This window comes from Meleagris gallopavo, chromosome 26, assembly GCF_905368555.1.
Source record: "Meleagris gallopavo chromosome 26, MGAL_WU_HG_1.1, whole genome shotgun sequence".
In the NCBI taxonomy this organism is placed as follows: domain Eukaryota; kingdom Metazoa; phylum Chordata; class Aves; order Galliformes; family Phasianidae; genus Meleagris; species Meleagris gallopavo.
In genome coordinates this window covers 3,884,519-3,900,276 of record NC_139429.1, presented here as the reverse complement: position 1 = coordinate 3,900,276, position 15,758 = coordinate 3,884,519, and the positions used below count along the sequence as shown (strand labels likewise).

The 15,758-nt window shown below is 52.8% G+C and overlaps 1 protein-coding gene across 1 annotated transcript; it reads left to right on the top strand.

Moving 5' to 3' along the window:
- Positions 1-4,571: 4,571 nt before the first annotated feature.
- OAF (out at first homolog) lies at positions 4,572-15,566 on the top strand. The gene is made up of 4 exons (XM_003212688.3): positions 4,572-4,965; positions 12,754-12,888; positions 13,396-13,576; positions 14,004-15,566. The coding sequence occupies exons 1-4, from the start codon at positions 4,744-4,746 to the stop codon at positions 14,276-14,278; spliced, it is 813 nt and encodes a 270-aa protein (XP_003212736.3). The 5' UTR covers positions 4,572-4,743; the 3' UTR covers positions 14,279-15,566.
- The last annotated feature ends 192 nt before the right edge of the window (positions 15,567-15,758 follow it).

Genomic DNA, 15,758 nt, shown 5'->3' with positions numbered 1-15,758 from the left:
AATTGCCCTGGACACAGAGCAGCGTGGTAAGCAGGTCAGAGATAGATGCTGGGCATTGTTTTAAGACAGTAAAGCTGTTTTTAAACAGCATTCAGCAGCTTGCTTTATGTAATTGCTGAGAGAAGGAGGGCATTCAGCAGGGGCAGCGGGGAATGCTCCAAAGGGATGCTGAGCAGCTCCTAATTAACGACAAATGACTCGGAGCCTGGTGCACTGCTGTAACTGTAAGATCTCTGCCGAATGCCACAGCTGCAAGTCCTTTCCCAGAGCTTCAGACCAAGCCATAGGTCTGCAGCAATATTCCCAGATAGAACTGGGATTTAGTCAACAGTTTGGAGGACTGGGAGAGCAAAACCCAAACTAATTAACTCTCCCTGAGGCTTATTAGTTCTCTGGTGCTGGGATCAATGGGAAAAGGCTGATTTTTATGTGTTCACATGCCCAAAAAGAGCTGCCCTGATTGAACACTTCAAAAAGCACTGATGATTCTTTCATGTAGTTTAAAAGTGGGGTTTGGCATGAAAATAAAAACAAAGGAGGGAGATTAAATAGATCAAGGCAGCACATTTGGGCCTGATCCCTGACCTCAGTTACGCCACTTCTACCTGAAATTCACGGTGGAGAAAATAAGATGAGAAACAGGCAGCAAAGACTTGTGCTTGGTTGGTTTTCATTTTGGAGACTGATATTGCTGAGGCCGTTCTGGACAGGGTGTGTTTTCAGAGCACAACTGAGGTCTGTTTGTCCTTCCCTTTGCACCGCTGTCCTGATCTCAGGCTGTGCAACACCCAGCCAAAGTGCTGGAAGGAAAAGCTGCCTGGCTCTGTGTGTGCAGTCCAGCAAGGGAAATAAACCCAATGGGGCCAGGGCAGGGGATGGAAAGCCTGGCAAGCCACGGGCAAGCTGCCCAGGCTAAGGCTGCATGGCTCAGGATGTGCTGGGTGAGCAGCCTGCCCAGGGCACTGAGCATTCGGGATGTTTCCAGGGGCCCTGCTGAGCCTCCTAGATGTGCTCACTGCAGTGTATGCTCTGCTGAAAGCTCTGCAGGGCTGTGAGTGCTGCTGGAGGAGCTCCCAGAGATGTGTGTGGCCTCAGGACCGTGAGGAAGCCTGCCCAGCCCCTGGTCTGCCACCTTCCAAAGCACATCATGTTTTCCAAGCATGGGTGAGATCAGGATCTCATTTTGCTCTGGTCTGATCTGCAATCTAGCCTCAAATCTCTTGCACTGAGAAGACAGGTGGATGCAAGGCTTTGATGTCTGCTGTATCCCTCCCCCTCCATGCCCTGACCACGCTGGAGCAATGTCCAATTCATTACACACAGCCTGCTGCATCCCCTTGGAAGAAAAGGGACTCGACATCAGTTGTCTATCTAAGCTCTGCCTCTGAGGGGACTTAGAACAGCTGGCTCTGAGCACTCCAGCAGGCACTAATTACCCTAACGAGCCTCCCCAGGCCTTGCCCCAAGCACCTTCTTCCCATTGGCCCTACAGTTCTATTTAAGTTCAGGCCAGGAGCTGTACCATTCTACTGAGCACCTGGAACAGGGGACAAGTGGATGAAGAAGGCAGCATCCTCAGACATAGAGGCAGCCCCTGGGCATGGAGCAGGCTTGGTGGGACAGAGCATCCCTAAGTAGGGGTGGGCAGATAAGCCAGGGCTGTGCTGAGGTGAGTCAACCAGGTGGGAGAGAGGAACAGGACCATCCAAATGGGAAGGATATGGAGGCTGCGCTTCTCAGCACGGTGCTGCTCTTCTGGATGCCCAGCTCCCTGCTGAGCTCCTGGGGTTGGTTCTTAGAATAAGCAGCTCCTTCACAACAAACAGCAGTGCTCTTTGATGTATTGCTGGTGCTGCTGCTGTGGTGTGTTAAATCCTTTGGTTTCATGCTCGTAATAAGAAAACTGGCCGCAGAGACTTAGTGTAAGTTGATGAGAAAGTAGCAATAATTATTGCTTGCTCCTCCATGGGAGGGTAAACCTTCAGATGCTAATGGGCTCTGGAGTATTGACTGATTACTCACACTGGGGTGAAACAGCAAGCAAAAGTGTCCTTCATTCTCCTTCTCAGGGATAGGGCAAGAAGCATCCTAACTGCACTGAATGGCTGCAGACTGTGATCTGGGGACTAAAAGGTGGAAAAGTTTTCTAACACAGGGCAAGGGACAGGGCAGGTGTATTCCTGGAATGGATGAAGGGAAGATGCTGCAGGTATTTATGCCTGGCCCAGCCTGACAGCGTGTGCACAACAGCAAGTGGGTGGTGAGTGGTGAAAATGGGCTGGCAGCACATTTTTGTTTGCCTGGTACATTTGCATGTGGCAAAGGCAGGGCTCTTGCCCACAGAACCTTGTGTGGGATGCTGAAGGACTTCTCACGCTCTCCACTTCTCTTTTTCTCTTGCTAAGGCTCTCAGCTTTGCAGCAACAGCTGTCTGAGCCTGGATCTGAGTGGGTACAAATCCCTTCCTGCTTTTCCAAGGTGCTGACATGACACTGAACTTCAAGTTTGGAGGTGAGGAAGGAAGATTTGCTGCTCAGTTGGGGCTGACCAAAGCTGCATCCCAGGCCCCAAGGTGAAGCTGTGTCAGACTGTAATCCTCTGCTCCCAAGCACTGCTGGAACATCACAGCAGAGCATGGAGGAGAATGTTTTCTTTTAACGGCACATTTTTCCTTAAACCAGTTTGCAGGCACGGCTGAGGCATTTTAATGGAAATTTCCTCCCAGTAAAAAGGCTGCAGCACACATACCAGAAACTCTTGGCCCGGATCGTTAACATTCAGTAAAACTATAAGCAACCCAGTGGGAGCATTGAGCTGCGAGGCATGCTTCATCTTCCTACAGCTCAGGACACAGACTGTGAATATGGGGCAGCCCTTCAGATGTACCAACAGCAAAGTCAGAAGAGGCCAACACCAGTGAAGCCTTGCTTTGGCCACCAGGACCTGTCCCACAGTCTTTAAGCTGTACTTAATCCTCTCAGATGCCCTTCATGGCCACTGATCTCCAGCCACCCTGCTCTGCTGATGGTGAATCTCAGAAAGCTACCCTCTCCTGTGCTCCTTGGCTGCTTTCTGTCTATTCTCATGGGTGCTGGGATCGGATCTTCCATTCCCAGGTCACTTTTGGGGTCTGTTTGTGCCTCAGTCCCATTGCAGGAGCAAAGCATTGCTGGCAAGGTGCTGGACACTGGAAGGAGCCCTCTGAGATGGTCTCTTTTCTCATTTCCCAGGCTCTAAGAGGATACTAGGAGGAAAATTGATCCTATTTACTCCACGCCAACTTTACAGGGAAGGAGAGCCCTGAATTCCCCCTCACACCCTGCGGTCCAGGTACACAGCAGGCACTGCTGAAACCTGCAGCCAGGAGCTCACAGCTGCACAGATGGATGCATCCTCATCCCTGCTATCCTCCAGCATAGACACGGGACTGTGCCACGCTCCAGTGCTGGGCTACACACTGCTGGACCTGAAGTGACCCTGGTGCGATGGGGAAGCTGATCCCAGGTTTGAGCAGAGCACAGCCCTTCACACTGGACATGTTCCAAGGGTTATTTGTGCCTGCTGACCTCACGGCGCTTTTCCTTCCAGCCCCTGCTGGGGTCCTCCTGTCTCTTTGCATAATCTCCTCTGAAGAAATAGCAGGAGTGGGGCTTTCTTTGCAGCTTTTGTCCAGGAGAGCCGCCTTGCTGCACGGTTCCACTTTGAGAACCCCCCTCTCTTTTTGTGTTTGAGCTGAACCGTTTCTTTTCTCCCCTCTTTGCACCTCTTAACTTTCTCTCCTCTATTCTTTGCACCGTTATTGTCCTGAAAAGTATTTTGAGGACACAGTTTGTTCGAAGCAAGGCTGTGACAATGCAAGGGCTACAACTGGAAGCGTGGATTAAAGCAATGCTTTCTATTTATTTCTGTGCTTTTCCTCGCAAAGCTCTTTCTCTCAGACCCCAATCCTGCTGCTGCTGTGACCTTTGCATTTGCAGAGCGACCTTTGGAAATCAAAGGGGCCCTTCGTCGGTATCTGCCCATCTGGAAGCGATTGCAGCAGCGGGCGCAGGGTGGGTTGGGGCCTCGTGGCTGCAGCCTGGAGTGACCCAGTGATGGGAAGAGGGGCTGAAGTGCCTTGCATTGCAACCTCGGGGTGGGAATACCTCCGGCGTGCTGCCTGGATGCAGGGAGAGCCTCAGCAGCCACGTCAACACCATTTGATTCACAGCCACCGCGTGTTTAGTGGACTCTGAGTTGCGTGCGTCGGTGCAAACTGCAGCGCTGGGCTTTGCTGTTCATGCTGGCCTCCCCTCTCCTTTGTGTTCAATTATTTGTCAGGGAGGAGAAAACACGAAGAAAGAGGGAAAAAAAAAAAAAAAAAAAAAGCGCAGGAGAGCCCAGCAGCTGCCCTGGTGCTGCTGGAGATGCCTCTCCATCCTCCCGGCAGAGGGGAGCGGGGCTCGAGACAGCACTACGTTCTTTGCCTTCGGGCTCCCTCTGCCTTGTTTTAATCCCCTTTTCCCCTCCCTCTCTCCTCCCCCCTCAGCCCAGCTGGGGAGCAGCTGCGGCTCGCACTGGCCCTTTAACGGCGGGGCGGTGCTGCGGGGCCGAGGCTCGGCTCTCCGCGCTGGGGGAGGAAGTGCAGCCGGGGGGCGAGGGGAGCTGCGGAGGAGCGGGGATCGCTCCGCACCGCTCCGCCCGATGCGGGACGGGGGCGGCGGCCGCGCGGCTCTGCGCTGAGTCCCGGCAAGGCGCGGTGGGATGCGCGGCCCCCGGCTGCCGGCGCTGCCCGCCCTGCTCTGGCTCGCCTTAGCCCCGCTACCCGGCCCCGCTGCCAGGGCTGAGCTGCGGGTGCGGGTGCGGCTGCCCGGCGGGCAGGTGACGGAGGAGAGCCTGCAAGCGGACAGCGGTTCCGACTGCATCAGCCTGGAGCTGCGTAAAACCGACGGGGCGCTCATCAGTCTCACCGCCGACTTCAGACAGGTGAGGTGGGGGGGGGATCTGCCCGCTCCCCGTGCTCTGGGAAGGCGCTCCCCGGGATGCTCCCCTCTCCCCGAAGTGAGGGTGTGATCTGAAAACCTGTTTTCTCCCTTGGTCCGGTCTGGCGAACGACTCACGGTGCGTTCTGCCGCCCGCGGTGATTCTTAGCTGGGAGACAGAGGGCTGCACTCGGGACCGTTTGCCCTGGTTGAGCTTAGTTCAGATCGGGGTGCTGAGTTTTGTGGGATGTGACATTGTTCCTTCTGGTAAAGCCTGGCTGGGGGTCCAGAAGGCAGATCTGTTAAGACGAGGGGTTATGGTTTCAAACTGCAACAGGGAGTTTTTAGATTGGATATAAGGAAGAAGTTCTTTGCAGGCAGTAAGGCGCTGGCACAGGCTGCTCAGAGAGGTGGTGGTGCCCCATCCCTGCAGACAGCCGAGGTCAGGCTGGATGGGGCTCTGAGCACTGCTGGAGCTGTGGGTGTCCCTGTTAATTAGAGAGAAGTTGCACCAGGTGGCCTCTGAGGGTCCCTTCCAACTCAAACCATTCTACAGTAACCACTTGTGAGAAATGTGGGCTCCTGTGCATGCAGGAGGAAGGGTCCAAAGACCTGCAGGCACTGCTGGGTCTTTGTTCGCAGCCTGCATGGAGCAGCTCTGCATGTGTAGCTCTGTGCCCTGCAGACACTCTCACCTGTAGCCTGGGCTGCCTGTGTGGGGAATGGAGGTGGTGAGGTTGCAGTGGGATGAGCAGCATCACCTGCTCCCTGCCCAGCTGAGTGCAGCAGGTCTTTTTCTCCCTGCTTGAGCTGAGAGGTGCACTGCTTTGGCAGCTGCAGTGGGGCATGGAGCAGTCAGGGCAGGAGAGTGTCTGTGTGATGGGGAGAGCTCCAGTCCGTGGCTCCTGCATGGGCTGAGCATGTTCTATATGTCTCCAGGGCATCTCTCTCCATGCCACATACGGGGTGCGGTTGGTTCCTCAGGTGGATGGCTGCTGTCTTTGAGAGCACGTGTGTGTGTATGTGTGTGTGTGCGTTGTTGCCAGCCAAGCACTTCCCATACAACCTGGAACTGCCAGCCCCCTCCTCCCAGCCCTCTCCCAGGCCCTGTGGCCTCTCTGCAGGGAGGTGATGCTCACAGAGCTGAAGCTACAGATCCCACGCTTCTCAGCAGGAGATGAGAACTTCAGAGCCAGCGCAGCAGAGCTTAACAAGCTGGATGCAGTGGATTTCCTATTGCCCAGGGACGAGCTGTGTGCTGCCGTGTCAGTGGCACAGCTGTCCAGGTGGCACCGTGATGTTATCTTGTTCCAGCCCTCTGCTCACACTGTTTGTTCTGGTGGACTTTGGCTAGCGGCAAGAGGAAGCTCCAAGCCACGAGGTAGGCAGGAGTGGTGCTCTGAGCCATTGAGAACCTTGGAGCCTTCTCCCAGGGACTCCCCTGGTGCCTCTTTTCCTTTTTGGTGGACCTTTTTGGTCCCTTTGATGGTCTTTTGCTGTCAGCAGAGTCGAGAGATGTCAGTAGAAGCCATGCTGACTTGGGACAGCGTGCACACCAGCACACATGCAAGGAAACAGTCCCATGGCTCTTGTTGGGGGGGGGGGAGGAAATAAATTCCAAGAAGACATGGCACACCAGGGGGGCTTTTAAGCCTCCAGATTGTAAAACTGCATACCACAGCGCATTCCTGGCTGAGGGAATTCCAAACTCTGCACAGAACTTTAGGTCGGTCCTTTGGGGGTCTGGGGAGTGACATGGGGAGCTCTGATGTCCTGAGCTGTTGACCCTTCCAGCTCTTTTCACTTGCATGCAGGGTCTTGTCCTCAAATCTCACCTACAAATCCAATGGTTGTGTGTGTTGGCTCTTCTGCTCTCATCCTGCTTATAGCTGAGCTTTTCTCTGAAGGTATCTCTGCCTTTAAGTCCTTAGCTCCATCCATGCCTTCGGCTCCTGGTGGAGATGCACAGGCAGCGCTCCCTGGAAGCTTTGCAAGCAGCAGCCTTGGTGCAGCCTGTTCCCAACCTTCAGCTTTACAACAGCAAGGGACAGGCTGTTTCTGTTTCATGGCTTTGCTGGAGCAAAGCTGAAGAAAGCCAACAAGATATGGAGGAGATGAATGCGTGGAGCAGTGAGCAATGATGTGAGCAAGCAGCTGCCTGGCCAGGCATCCCCTGCTGACCTGTTCCCCTGGCTGCACGCAGGCATTTCCCTGTTCTGTGGTGGTGCTCATCTCTCCAGCATGATACAACTTCTCCTCTCTGGAGAGAAGGTCTGCAGGCTCTCTGTGAAGGCAGCTGGGGTTGTAAAGCAGGGTTTCTCAAGCTGTGGTCGTGCTGTGGTTGGGTTGCTGGGTTTCTCCGCAAATGCTTTTCCACTTCTCTGGCTTAAACTGTAGGGGAGCACTCCAAAGGCAGATCTTTCTTTCTTATTTTTTTGTTTTGCTGACAAATAATTGCTGTTAGACCATGGACAGGACAAGAAAGGAGCAGTGAGATCATGGCTCAGCTCTTTGCTTTGGAAGCTGAGTGGGGCTGGAGCAGTGCTCCAGAGGTGGGCTTTAACCTTTCTCTTCCACCCCTACAAAGCTGAACCTGGAGGAGTCGTGTCCTCGGTGCAAACCATGGTGTTCTCCTCATTCCTTTAGGCACTGCTCAGTGGGACCCCAACCTGGGACTTAATGTGCAATAGCAAAAACCCATTTTTTTTCTGGCAGTTTGGAAGGATGTGATGAGAACAATTCTTTGCCAACTTTTTGTGCTGTAAGGCACAAAATTTATTGCAGAAAGGATGGAGGGGAGACAGCAACTCGAAATGTTGTGTCTGATTTCAAAAACATGACTGTGCCAGCTGTTAAACAGCGGCCTGAGAACAAAGTGGGTGGTTCTAGCCCAAGGTCAGCACAAAGATACAGAGAAGTTTCTTTTTCCTTCTGATTGCTGGAAAAATGGTGCTGGAAACACAAGGGGGAAAGCATGGCTATTGGTGTGGTAACCCTTTTGCTGCTGGCCCCTTTGGGTTCCTTTGTTAATAAAGTTGAGGCCCATCCTGTTAGGTGCTAAAGGACCAGGGGAGGTAGGAAAGCATCCATACAGAGATGGCATCTGTAAAATGTGGAAAGTTGCCTCTTGCCCTCTGTAGAGGTACCGAAAATATGTATATAAGGAGAGTTATTCCATGGGCAGGATGAATGTGCTCTAGTTGTATGGGATGAGTTAGAAAGAATCACCCAGCTCTGTTGCTGTGCTTCATCTGAAATACCTGGTGTGGCTGCTCATAGGAGTTGGTTAGCAGGCAGGATGGACCAGGGACCTCCAAATTCCTCTGTTTTCCATGGAGAGCTCACTGAAATGTATTCACTGTTCCCCACTGGGACAGATGCCTGCTGTTAGATAGCAGGGGTCTTCCTAACTCTCACTGGGAGGGATGGAGCAATGTGGAGTGAGAGCCAAACATGCTGGGGTGTAATGAGGTGGCTGAGAATGCTCGTTTGGTGGAGCTGATGGCTGAGTGCAGGGAAGTGGCTGTGCTGCATGCAGTGGCTGCAGGAGGAGCTCTGCCCTTTGCTCCTGCCCAGCCCCAGGCATATTGCTGCTGGGGCGGGATCTGGCTTCTGAAGTGGCTTCTGAGAGTGAGCTGTCTTTGGGCAGCCCTCACATGGCAGGATGCAGAACTGGAGGATGCTCCTGGAATTCAGGGTGCAGAGCTGGAAAAGTCAGCTTTAGGGTGGATCGTCAAAGTGCCTTCTGGTAGAAGAGGGGTTAAACCATAATCCCCTCTTAGCCAGAGTAACTCAGCTGGCTGGCCCCCCCCAGCGTGGCTGCAATAACACACGCTCTGCAGAGTTGTGCTGTACAAGCAAAACAACTTTCTGGCCAGCTCTAGCAGTTCCCCGGGGCTCTGCAGGCAGGGCCACGACCACAGCAGAGACTGCTGGTAATGGGGGAGATGTGGGGTCGGGGGTTCCCAGTGCCCAAGCAACAGCTTCCCTATGCCTGTGCCCCCCACCCTGCGTAGACAAAACCAGATCCCTCAGCAACGCCAATGTCCCTGAGGGAGATAAGTTTGGCAGGAATGCTGAATGGATTGGGGGGAGGAAAGCACTGAAATAATTTATTTCCCTGAGAACTGGTTTGCTCTACTCTACGTGAAGCCGAGACGCCGGGCTCTGATCTGGACCACACAGGCTCGTATGTCTCTGCAGGATCCAGCTTGGAAATGGAGGTGGAATTGTTCCCACACCCCAGATGGCAGCCCATGGAAGAGCTGGTGGGGGTCAGCGCTGGGAGGGAGGAAGCTGTGTGATTTCTTTGCACTTCTACGCAATCTAACTCTTTGCTAGAAGTTGCTTCCATGCATGCAGGGAACTGGCTGTGCAGCTTTTCTGTCTCCTTTAGGGATGAGGAGCTGCTCTCCCCATGCCCTGCCAGGCTGCGGTTCCCCCAATACTGCAGCTGCAGAACTGGTTGTTCCCTGCTGCACCACCGTCCTGTCCAAAGCCAAACAATAGCTGTAACTGTACCCGGGTTGGGGCCAACCATTCTCAACGCCCCCGTGATGAGTTCATCTGGAGAGTCCCTGCGTTGCAGAGGCAATGCTCTGTCAGGGCTTGTTCTCTGCTGGGAAATTTTGCAGAAACCCAGAATTCAAGGTGCACTGGGTTGCCTTGGCTGGCTACCGACCTTGGCACTGATTTCTCCTGCTCTTCCTGGTGGGAGCGAGGCGAGGTGCCTGGGGAGGGAAGGGCTCTCTGGGAGCAGGAAACCCTTTGGTGGCTCTTTCCACGTGAAAAGCGTGGCATATTTTTGGTGTGACGAGCTTCTTGCTATCAGAGCAAGGGCAGGGAGGGCAAGCCAAGGAGCTCTTGTTGGGTTGGGGTATTTCCAAGGAACTCTCTGAGCTGAGTCACTGGAGGATGGAAGTGGCCGGCACCCTGGGGACACCAGAGGCACGTCCCCTCCCCGGGGTCTCTGAGGGTTGAAGGCTTTGACCGCAGCAGTGTCAGCAGGGCTGGTGGAAGGCTTGGTTGAGATAAGGATCTGCCTTTGCTGTTTGATGTACGTGGGCAGCCGGGTGCAGAGGCTCTGATTCAGCACAAGGGGTTGTGATGGGAGGTGGGGAGCCCAGGGGAGAGATGGGAGGGGATGAGCTGGGAAAGGAGAACCTGGGGTGGAGGAAAGGATGGGTCAGCATCCACTTCCCCTCCTGCCTCTCAAGTTCCCATTGGTCTTTGCTGTCTTTCCCTTTCTCTCATCTCTTTTCCAGCTGTATCCTCACTGCAGAACCACTTTTCTGTGCTTTTCTCCCTATCCTCCCACCCCTTACCAAGAATTTTTGAAGGGTTACCTGGACTCTGTTTCTCAACATCCTCCCATTTTGCAAAAATCACCCCCAGGCTGGGAAGTCCTGTGCTGTCATTCATCTCCTACATCCACTTGAGGTTTCCAGACCTAATGCAGAGCATACCTGTTCCTGTCTGCTATTTCCAGACCCAATGCTGATGGTGCAAAGTGAAGTCAAACAAAATCCATAGGTGAAGAGGAGATGCCAGGCTCAGGCACTGGCCATGCTTTGTAGCAGAGAAGCACAGCTGGGCCAGATGCAGCGATGGGGCTCCTTCTGCAGTGCCACTGTCTCAGGGGGGATTGTCCCCATTAAAGCTGTCAAAAAGTTATGACTCAGCAGCAATCTCATTTCCATGAATGTTTCAGTTTGGGTTTTTCTTAGGTCAACGTCAAGTTTGGGATGTTTTGCTTTCTTCTCATTCTCCCATTGCACTGCTTCAGCCGTAACCCCAGACACTTAAATAAGCCCAACTTGTCTTTTCTCATGGTATTTTTGCTTTCCTTTAGATTTTATTTTATTTTATTTTTGTTGTACTTAAATGAAATGCCTTCAGATGCTGTTGTAAGACCCTGGAGAACACAGCAGCTTTGAGTTCTGCTGCTGCCTCCCAGGCTACGCCACGCTCTCAGATGTTTCCCATGTCTGCTCAGAGGTGTCAGTCAACCCAGGAGCACTAAAGGCAGTGATTAAAACAGCCTGGTGTTTGTGGGCAAAAGCAATCAGTATCTCTTTCTTTCCAAATCCCCTTTGATTCCTGCTTTTGCACTGAGTTTTCAGCACAACAGATGCATCCAGCAATATCCGTTCCCCTGTCCTGGGGAGGGAAGCGCAGTGCTGATGGCAGCGCTTTTGGATGCGTGCTGAATTGTGTGTCCTTTTGTTGTCTGGACAGGGAAGGCAGAAAATGCTGGCCTGCATGACCTGGTGTGGAGAAAACCTTGGAGGGGACGTGGCTTGGAGCCACAGAGAGGCTCACTTCCTCTTGGGCAGGAGGGCTGGAAGAACGTGACCTTGTGGCCATCCAGCAGGCACAGCCAGGGGCCAGAAGGCAGCACCTTGGCACAGCTGTGTATGTGAGATGCCAAAACTATTGACTGAGGAAGGTCAAGCTGCAGCTGATCGTAATGGATTCCTTCTGGCTTTAACAATTCATGACTTTCATTTCTGTTCCACGTGCTGTTGGCTCCAGAAATGAGTAATTTGTTCTCAGAAGTTGGGACCACTCATCCGGAGCGATGCGTGGAGATGATGACTGTGTGATGTTTGCTGAGCAAAAGTTGGTGCAGGTTTCGACCGTGCTTGATCCCAGCTTGTTAGTAGTTTATTGGCCAAATGAGGACCTTTGCAGTACCAAAGACCTGGGATATATTTATTATTAGTTGATGGCAGATGGGAGCCGTGACCAGCTGCCTCCAGAGGGCTTTGGTTACAGCTCACGAAGTTTGTAGCTTGGAGGGAAAAAATGAGCCTCACTTGGTACAGAACATGGACTGGGATGCAGTTTTGGAACATTTTGGTCTCTGTCAGGCTGTTGCTTGGAAAAAGGTCCTCCAGTCCCAGTAGTGCTGTTATATGGTGCAGTGTTGGGACTGAGCGTGTCTCGTCCTCTCACCCATTCCACCCTCACCGTCATGCCTTCCTGCACATGATGTGCTTCCTCTTGTCCCTTCCTCTTGCCTTCTGGTCACACATTGGGGCCCTGAGCAGGACAGACCACGTTACAGAAACTAACAGCACCAATGAACTTGTTTAACACTGCTAATAACACTGCCTGTGTCGTGGGGGGGGTCTGCACGCTTCAGCTGCTGAATTAACATGGTTTATTCCTTTACACGCTTGAAGATGAAACACTGGGAGGCACTTTCCCCTTTAAACTTATTCTCCTGAGACTGTTGCAGCCTGGTGAAGTGAAACCCTCGTGGTGGCACTTGGTGCTGCTTTACTTGAGGTCAGTGGCTTTTCTCCTGGAGGGACATGGAGCCAACACGAGGCTTTTCCAGGCTGAAGGGTGAAGGAAACAGCTTGGAGCAGAGTGTGGGCATGTGGCAGCCTCTGCCTGTAATGGGAGAGCCTCAAGGGGTGGGTTTGAAGGTGAGCATCTCTTGCTGGGACAGAATGAGCTCCTTGCTTGTTGAAGGATGAGCCCCAGCTGTTGCTTGAGGGAGCAGGGATGTGGGGTGGGAGCTGGCAGCAGTCTGTCCCTGCTATGCTGGGATTGCCAAACAAACCATTACTTCTTTAGACATCGTTACTGCACTGCAGGCCTGGGTGGGATGGAAGCTGGGAGCAGACACCTGAGCTCAGGTAGCAGAAGTATGAGACCTTTGACTCTGTTCTTTGGGCTGGAACTTTCTGCAAGATCCTGCCTTCACCGTTCACCCCTTATGTGCCAAAGTCCTCTGACCCACTCCACGATTCTTTTTTTTTTCCAATTCTCTCTTTGTCAGGAGGTGAAAATCTTCCGTGCCTTAATCCTGGGGGAGCTGGAGAGGGGCCAGAGCCAGTTCCAAGCACTCTGCTTTGTCACACGGCTCCACCGCAACGAGATCATCCCCAGCGAGTCCATGGCCAAGCTACGACAGGTAGGAGCCAACCCCACTTCTGGGGGTCCATCCCGGGTTGCTTAGGGCTTCCCATGCAGCTGCCCCGTGGCTGGGCTCTGTTAGACCCACCTTTGACCTTCCATCCTGCTTAAGGGGCTCAGTATTAAGCTAATGTCATTCATAGCATCCATCCCGGTCTACTAATAAACCAGCCGGAGGCCTGATGTAATTTGGGCAGTGTCAAAGGGTGAGTGAATGCCTGGAGCTGTCACCACGAAAACCTCTGCCCAACACTGTTGAATTGCTGATTTGTGAGCATCCATCACAACAGAGCACTGATAAATGTTCACGGGTGAATCAAAGCAGTAACAAATTATTGTCAGTTTCAACATCACTAAGTGCCTTCCTCCCTAGGTGGGATGCAGGTGCACTTACAGGGGAGCATCCATTTGTACTTTTTCCTAAGTTGGCATGAAATTCTGCCATGCTGCAAGGGATCATTTCCTGAAGCCAGGATTCAGGTTGTTCTGATCTCATCCATTGCAGAAGAACCCCAGGACAGTGCGGCAGGCAGAGGAGGTGCGGGGCCTGGAGCATCTCAGCATGGACGTAGCTGTCAACTTCAGCAAAGGGGCCCAGCTGAGCTCTCACATCCACAACGTCTGCGCAGAGGCCAAAGAAGCAATTTATACCCGAGAAGAAGATGTCAAATTTTGGCTGGAGAAAGGTAAAAGTTTCCTTTGCTGGGGCTGGAAGTGGTCCCATCACTGAGCTGGCACAGCGTTGTGCTCTCTGCTGCCAGCGGTTGGCATGAGATGCTTCAGCTCTTGTTTGCTGTTGCACGGTCGTGGTGTGTGCACACCATGCTGTACTCTTCTGTTCTTCATCATGTTTCTGCTGTAGTGCTGCTCTGAACCTAATTAGGTGTTCTGAAGGCAGCCTTTCACCTGGTCCATCACCCAAAAGAGACGCATTCTTTACATTCTTTATGTCTTTCGGCTTGTTCTCCCTACTGCCCGTTCTCCTCCCATGCTTCCCATCCCACACCCACGTTGAACACCCCCTGCCACTGCCCTCTCTGCCCTCAATCTCCTCCTCCACCCTAAGGTTGGTGCAATGAGTGCCCTGAGCACTTCTCCTGCTTTGTCCTGCAGGGATGGACGGCTCCATGTTCGAGGTCCTGCCACAGACATCTGACCTGCCCGACCTGCAGCGCTGCAAGCTGTGCACGGACCGCTGGAAGCCGTGCATCTGCAGCTACTCACTGAGCATCGAGTGGTACCCGTGCATGCTCAAGTACTGCAAGAGTCGTGATGCTGCAGGCAAGGTTTCTTCCTACAAATGCGGCATCCGCAGCTGCCAGAAGGGCTACACCTTTGATTACTACGTGCCGCAGAAGCAGCTCTGTCTCTGGGATGAGGAGACCTAGCAGAGCTGGGCCAGGCCTCCTTAAGGAGTGGCTTGTCTGCCCTCCTGCTTGCAGTGCTGAGGGCCTCCTGGAGCTGCTCTGAAGAAGGAATTTGGTTTGCAGCGATGCCTTGTGCCAGGAGAGCTCTGTGAACGTGCCTTTCTTTTGGCCCCCTGTGCCCCCATCCTGATGCTGCCTCGTGCTGCGATGAGCAGGTGATGCTGTCCTGCACGGGTTGCTGGCCTGAAGCAGCAGGAGGGCTGTGCCTTGCCCTGCTCTGGAGCTAGCAGGTGTGAAGGGGTCAGTTGTGAGCACCACAGCTGCTTTGGGGCAGGGGGAGAAGCCATCCCACAGAGCTGGATCGTCCAACATTTCTGCCACCAAAACCCCTTTGCTGACTTTGCCACCTCCTGGTGATGTGACAGCATTTCCCAATGGGAAAACAGCTGAGGTGTGGGACCACAAACCCTGAACAAGGAAGGTGTGAAGCCCACCCTGAGCCTACCTGTAGCTTTCCTAGCATCCAACCGGCTGCTATGTCCTTCCTGTGGCTATGAGATGCTATGGGGGGATGTATCCCAGCAATTATTTCTACCCCAAAGGGCTGGTAATGAGGGCTGTAACTCACCCCTACTTAGACTAGTGAAGGCCCAACTTTTTGTGTTGGTTTCATGCCTCACCCTCTGAGCAAGAAACGTCCAGAAATGTGTGACTGCCATCCTAACAGTGCACTTACAAGGCGGGGCAATCCCAGATGGGCATTGCAGATAGGGGAAAATAACATTCTCCATCTACGCCCAGCCTCGCATCCTACTTCACAAGGAGCTCTTAGGCAGCCGTACTGCTTTGCTGTGCCTTGGTTTGCCCTGTGTGTGAGCATGGATGGTGCCAGGGCCAACCATACACCTGGAGGGCATCGGACATAAAGCGCTGCAGAGCGCTGTGAGTTCTTTCACTCTACTCAGAACAAGCAGGGGCTATCCTAGGGGATAGGGGCTCTTGGGGCTATGGGGAAGCCCTCTTCCTCCTGGTGAGAAGCCTTTTATTGTGTGCCTTTTTGCCTAAAATCCAGGATTTTTTTGACACAAAAAAAAAAGAAAAAGAAAAAAAAAAATCGGTCACAATTATTTTTGTATTGATTACTTAAAGGGGGGGGGGGGAGAGAAGGGAAAAGTATTTTAATACTGCAACATGAAGTAAGATACACTTGAATGATTTTTTTGTTTTTTTTTTTTTGAAAAGAGAAAAACAATCCAATTATTTATCATTTGTATGGTACAATAAACTGATTTTTTTTTTTTTTAAAGCATCCCTGGCCTAAAAGGCTCTGTTGTAACCTCAGTGTCATCTGTCTGTTTGGAATCTTGATTTGAGGGCTGTTGTATCAAGCCTGTACTGTGGGCATTGAGGATTGGGGGGAGAGGGGGGTCGTCAGTGTGATCCTGCAGCTCCTCCTGTAGTTATGAGCCTGAGCTCTGGGCACATTACAGAGCCCGGGGCA

Coding starts and splice junctions, on each gene's coding strand:
- OAF (XM_003212688.3), top strand. CDS start 4,744: ATGCGCGGCCCCCGGCTGCCGGCGCTGCCCGCCCTGCTCTGGCTCGCC. Junction 4,966..12,753: donor TCACCGCCGACTTCAGACAG/GTGAGGTGGGGG, acceptor TCTCTTTGTCAG/GAGGTGAAAATCTTCCGTGC. Junction 13,577..14,003: donor CAAATTTTGGCTGGAGAAAG/GTAAAAGTTTCC, acceptor TTTGTCCTGCAG/GGATGGACGGCTCCATGTTC.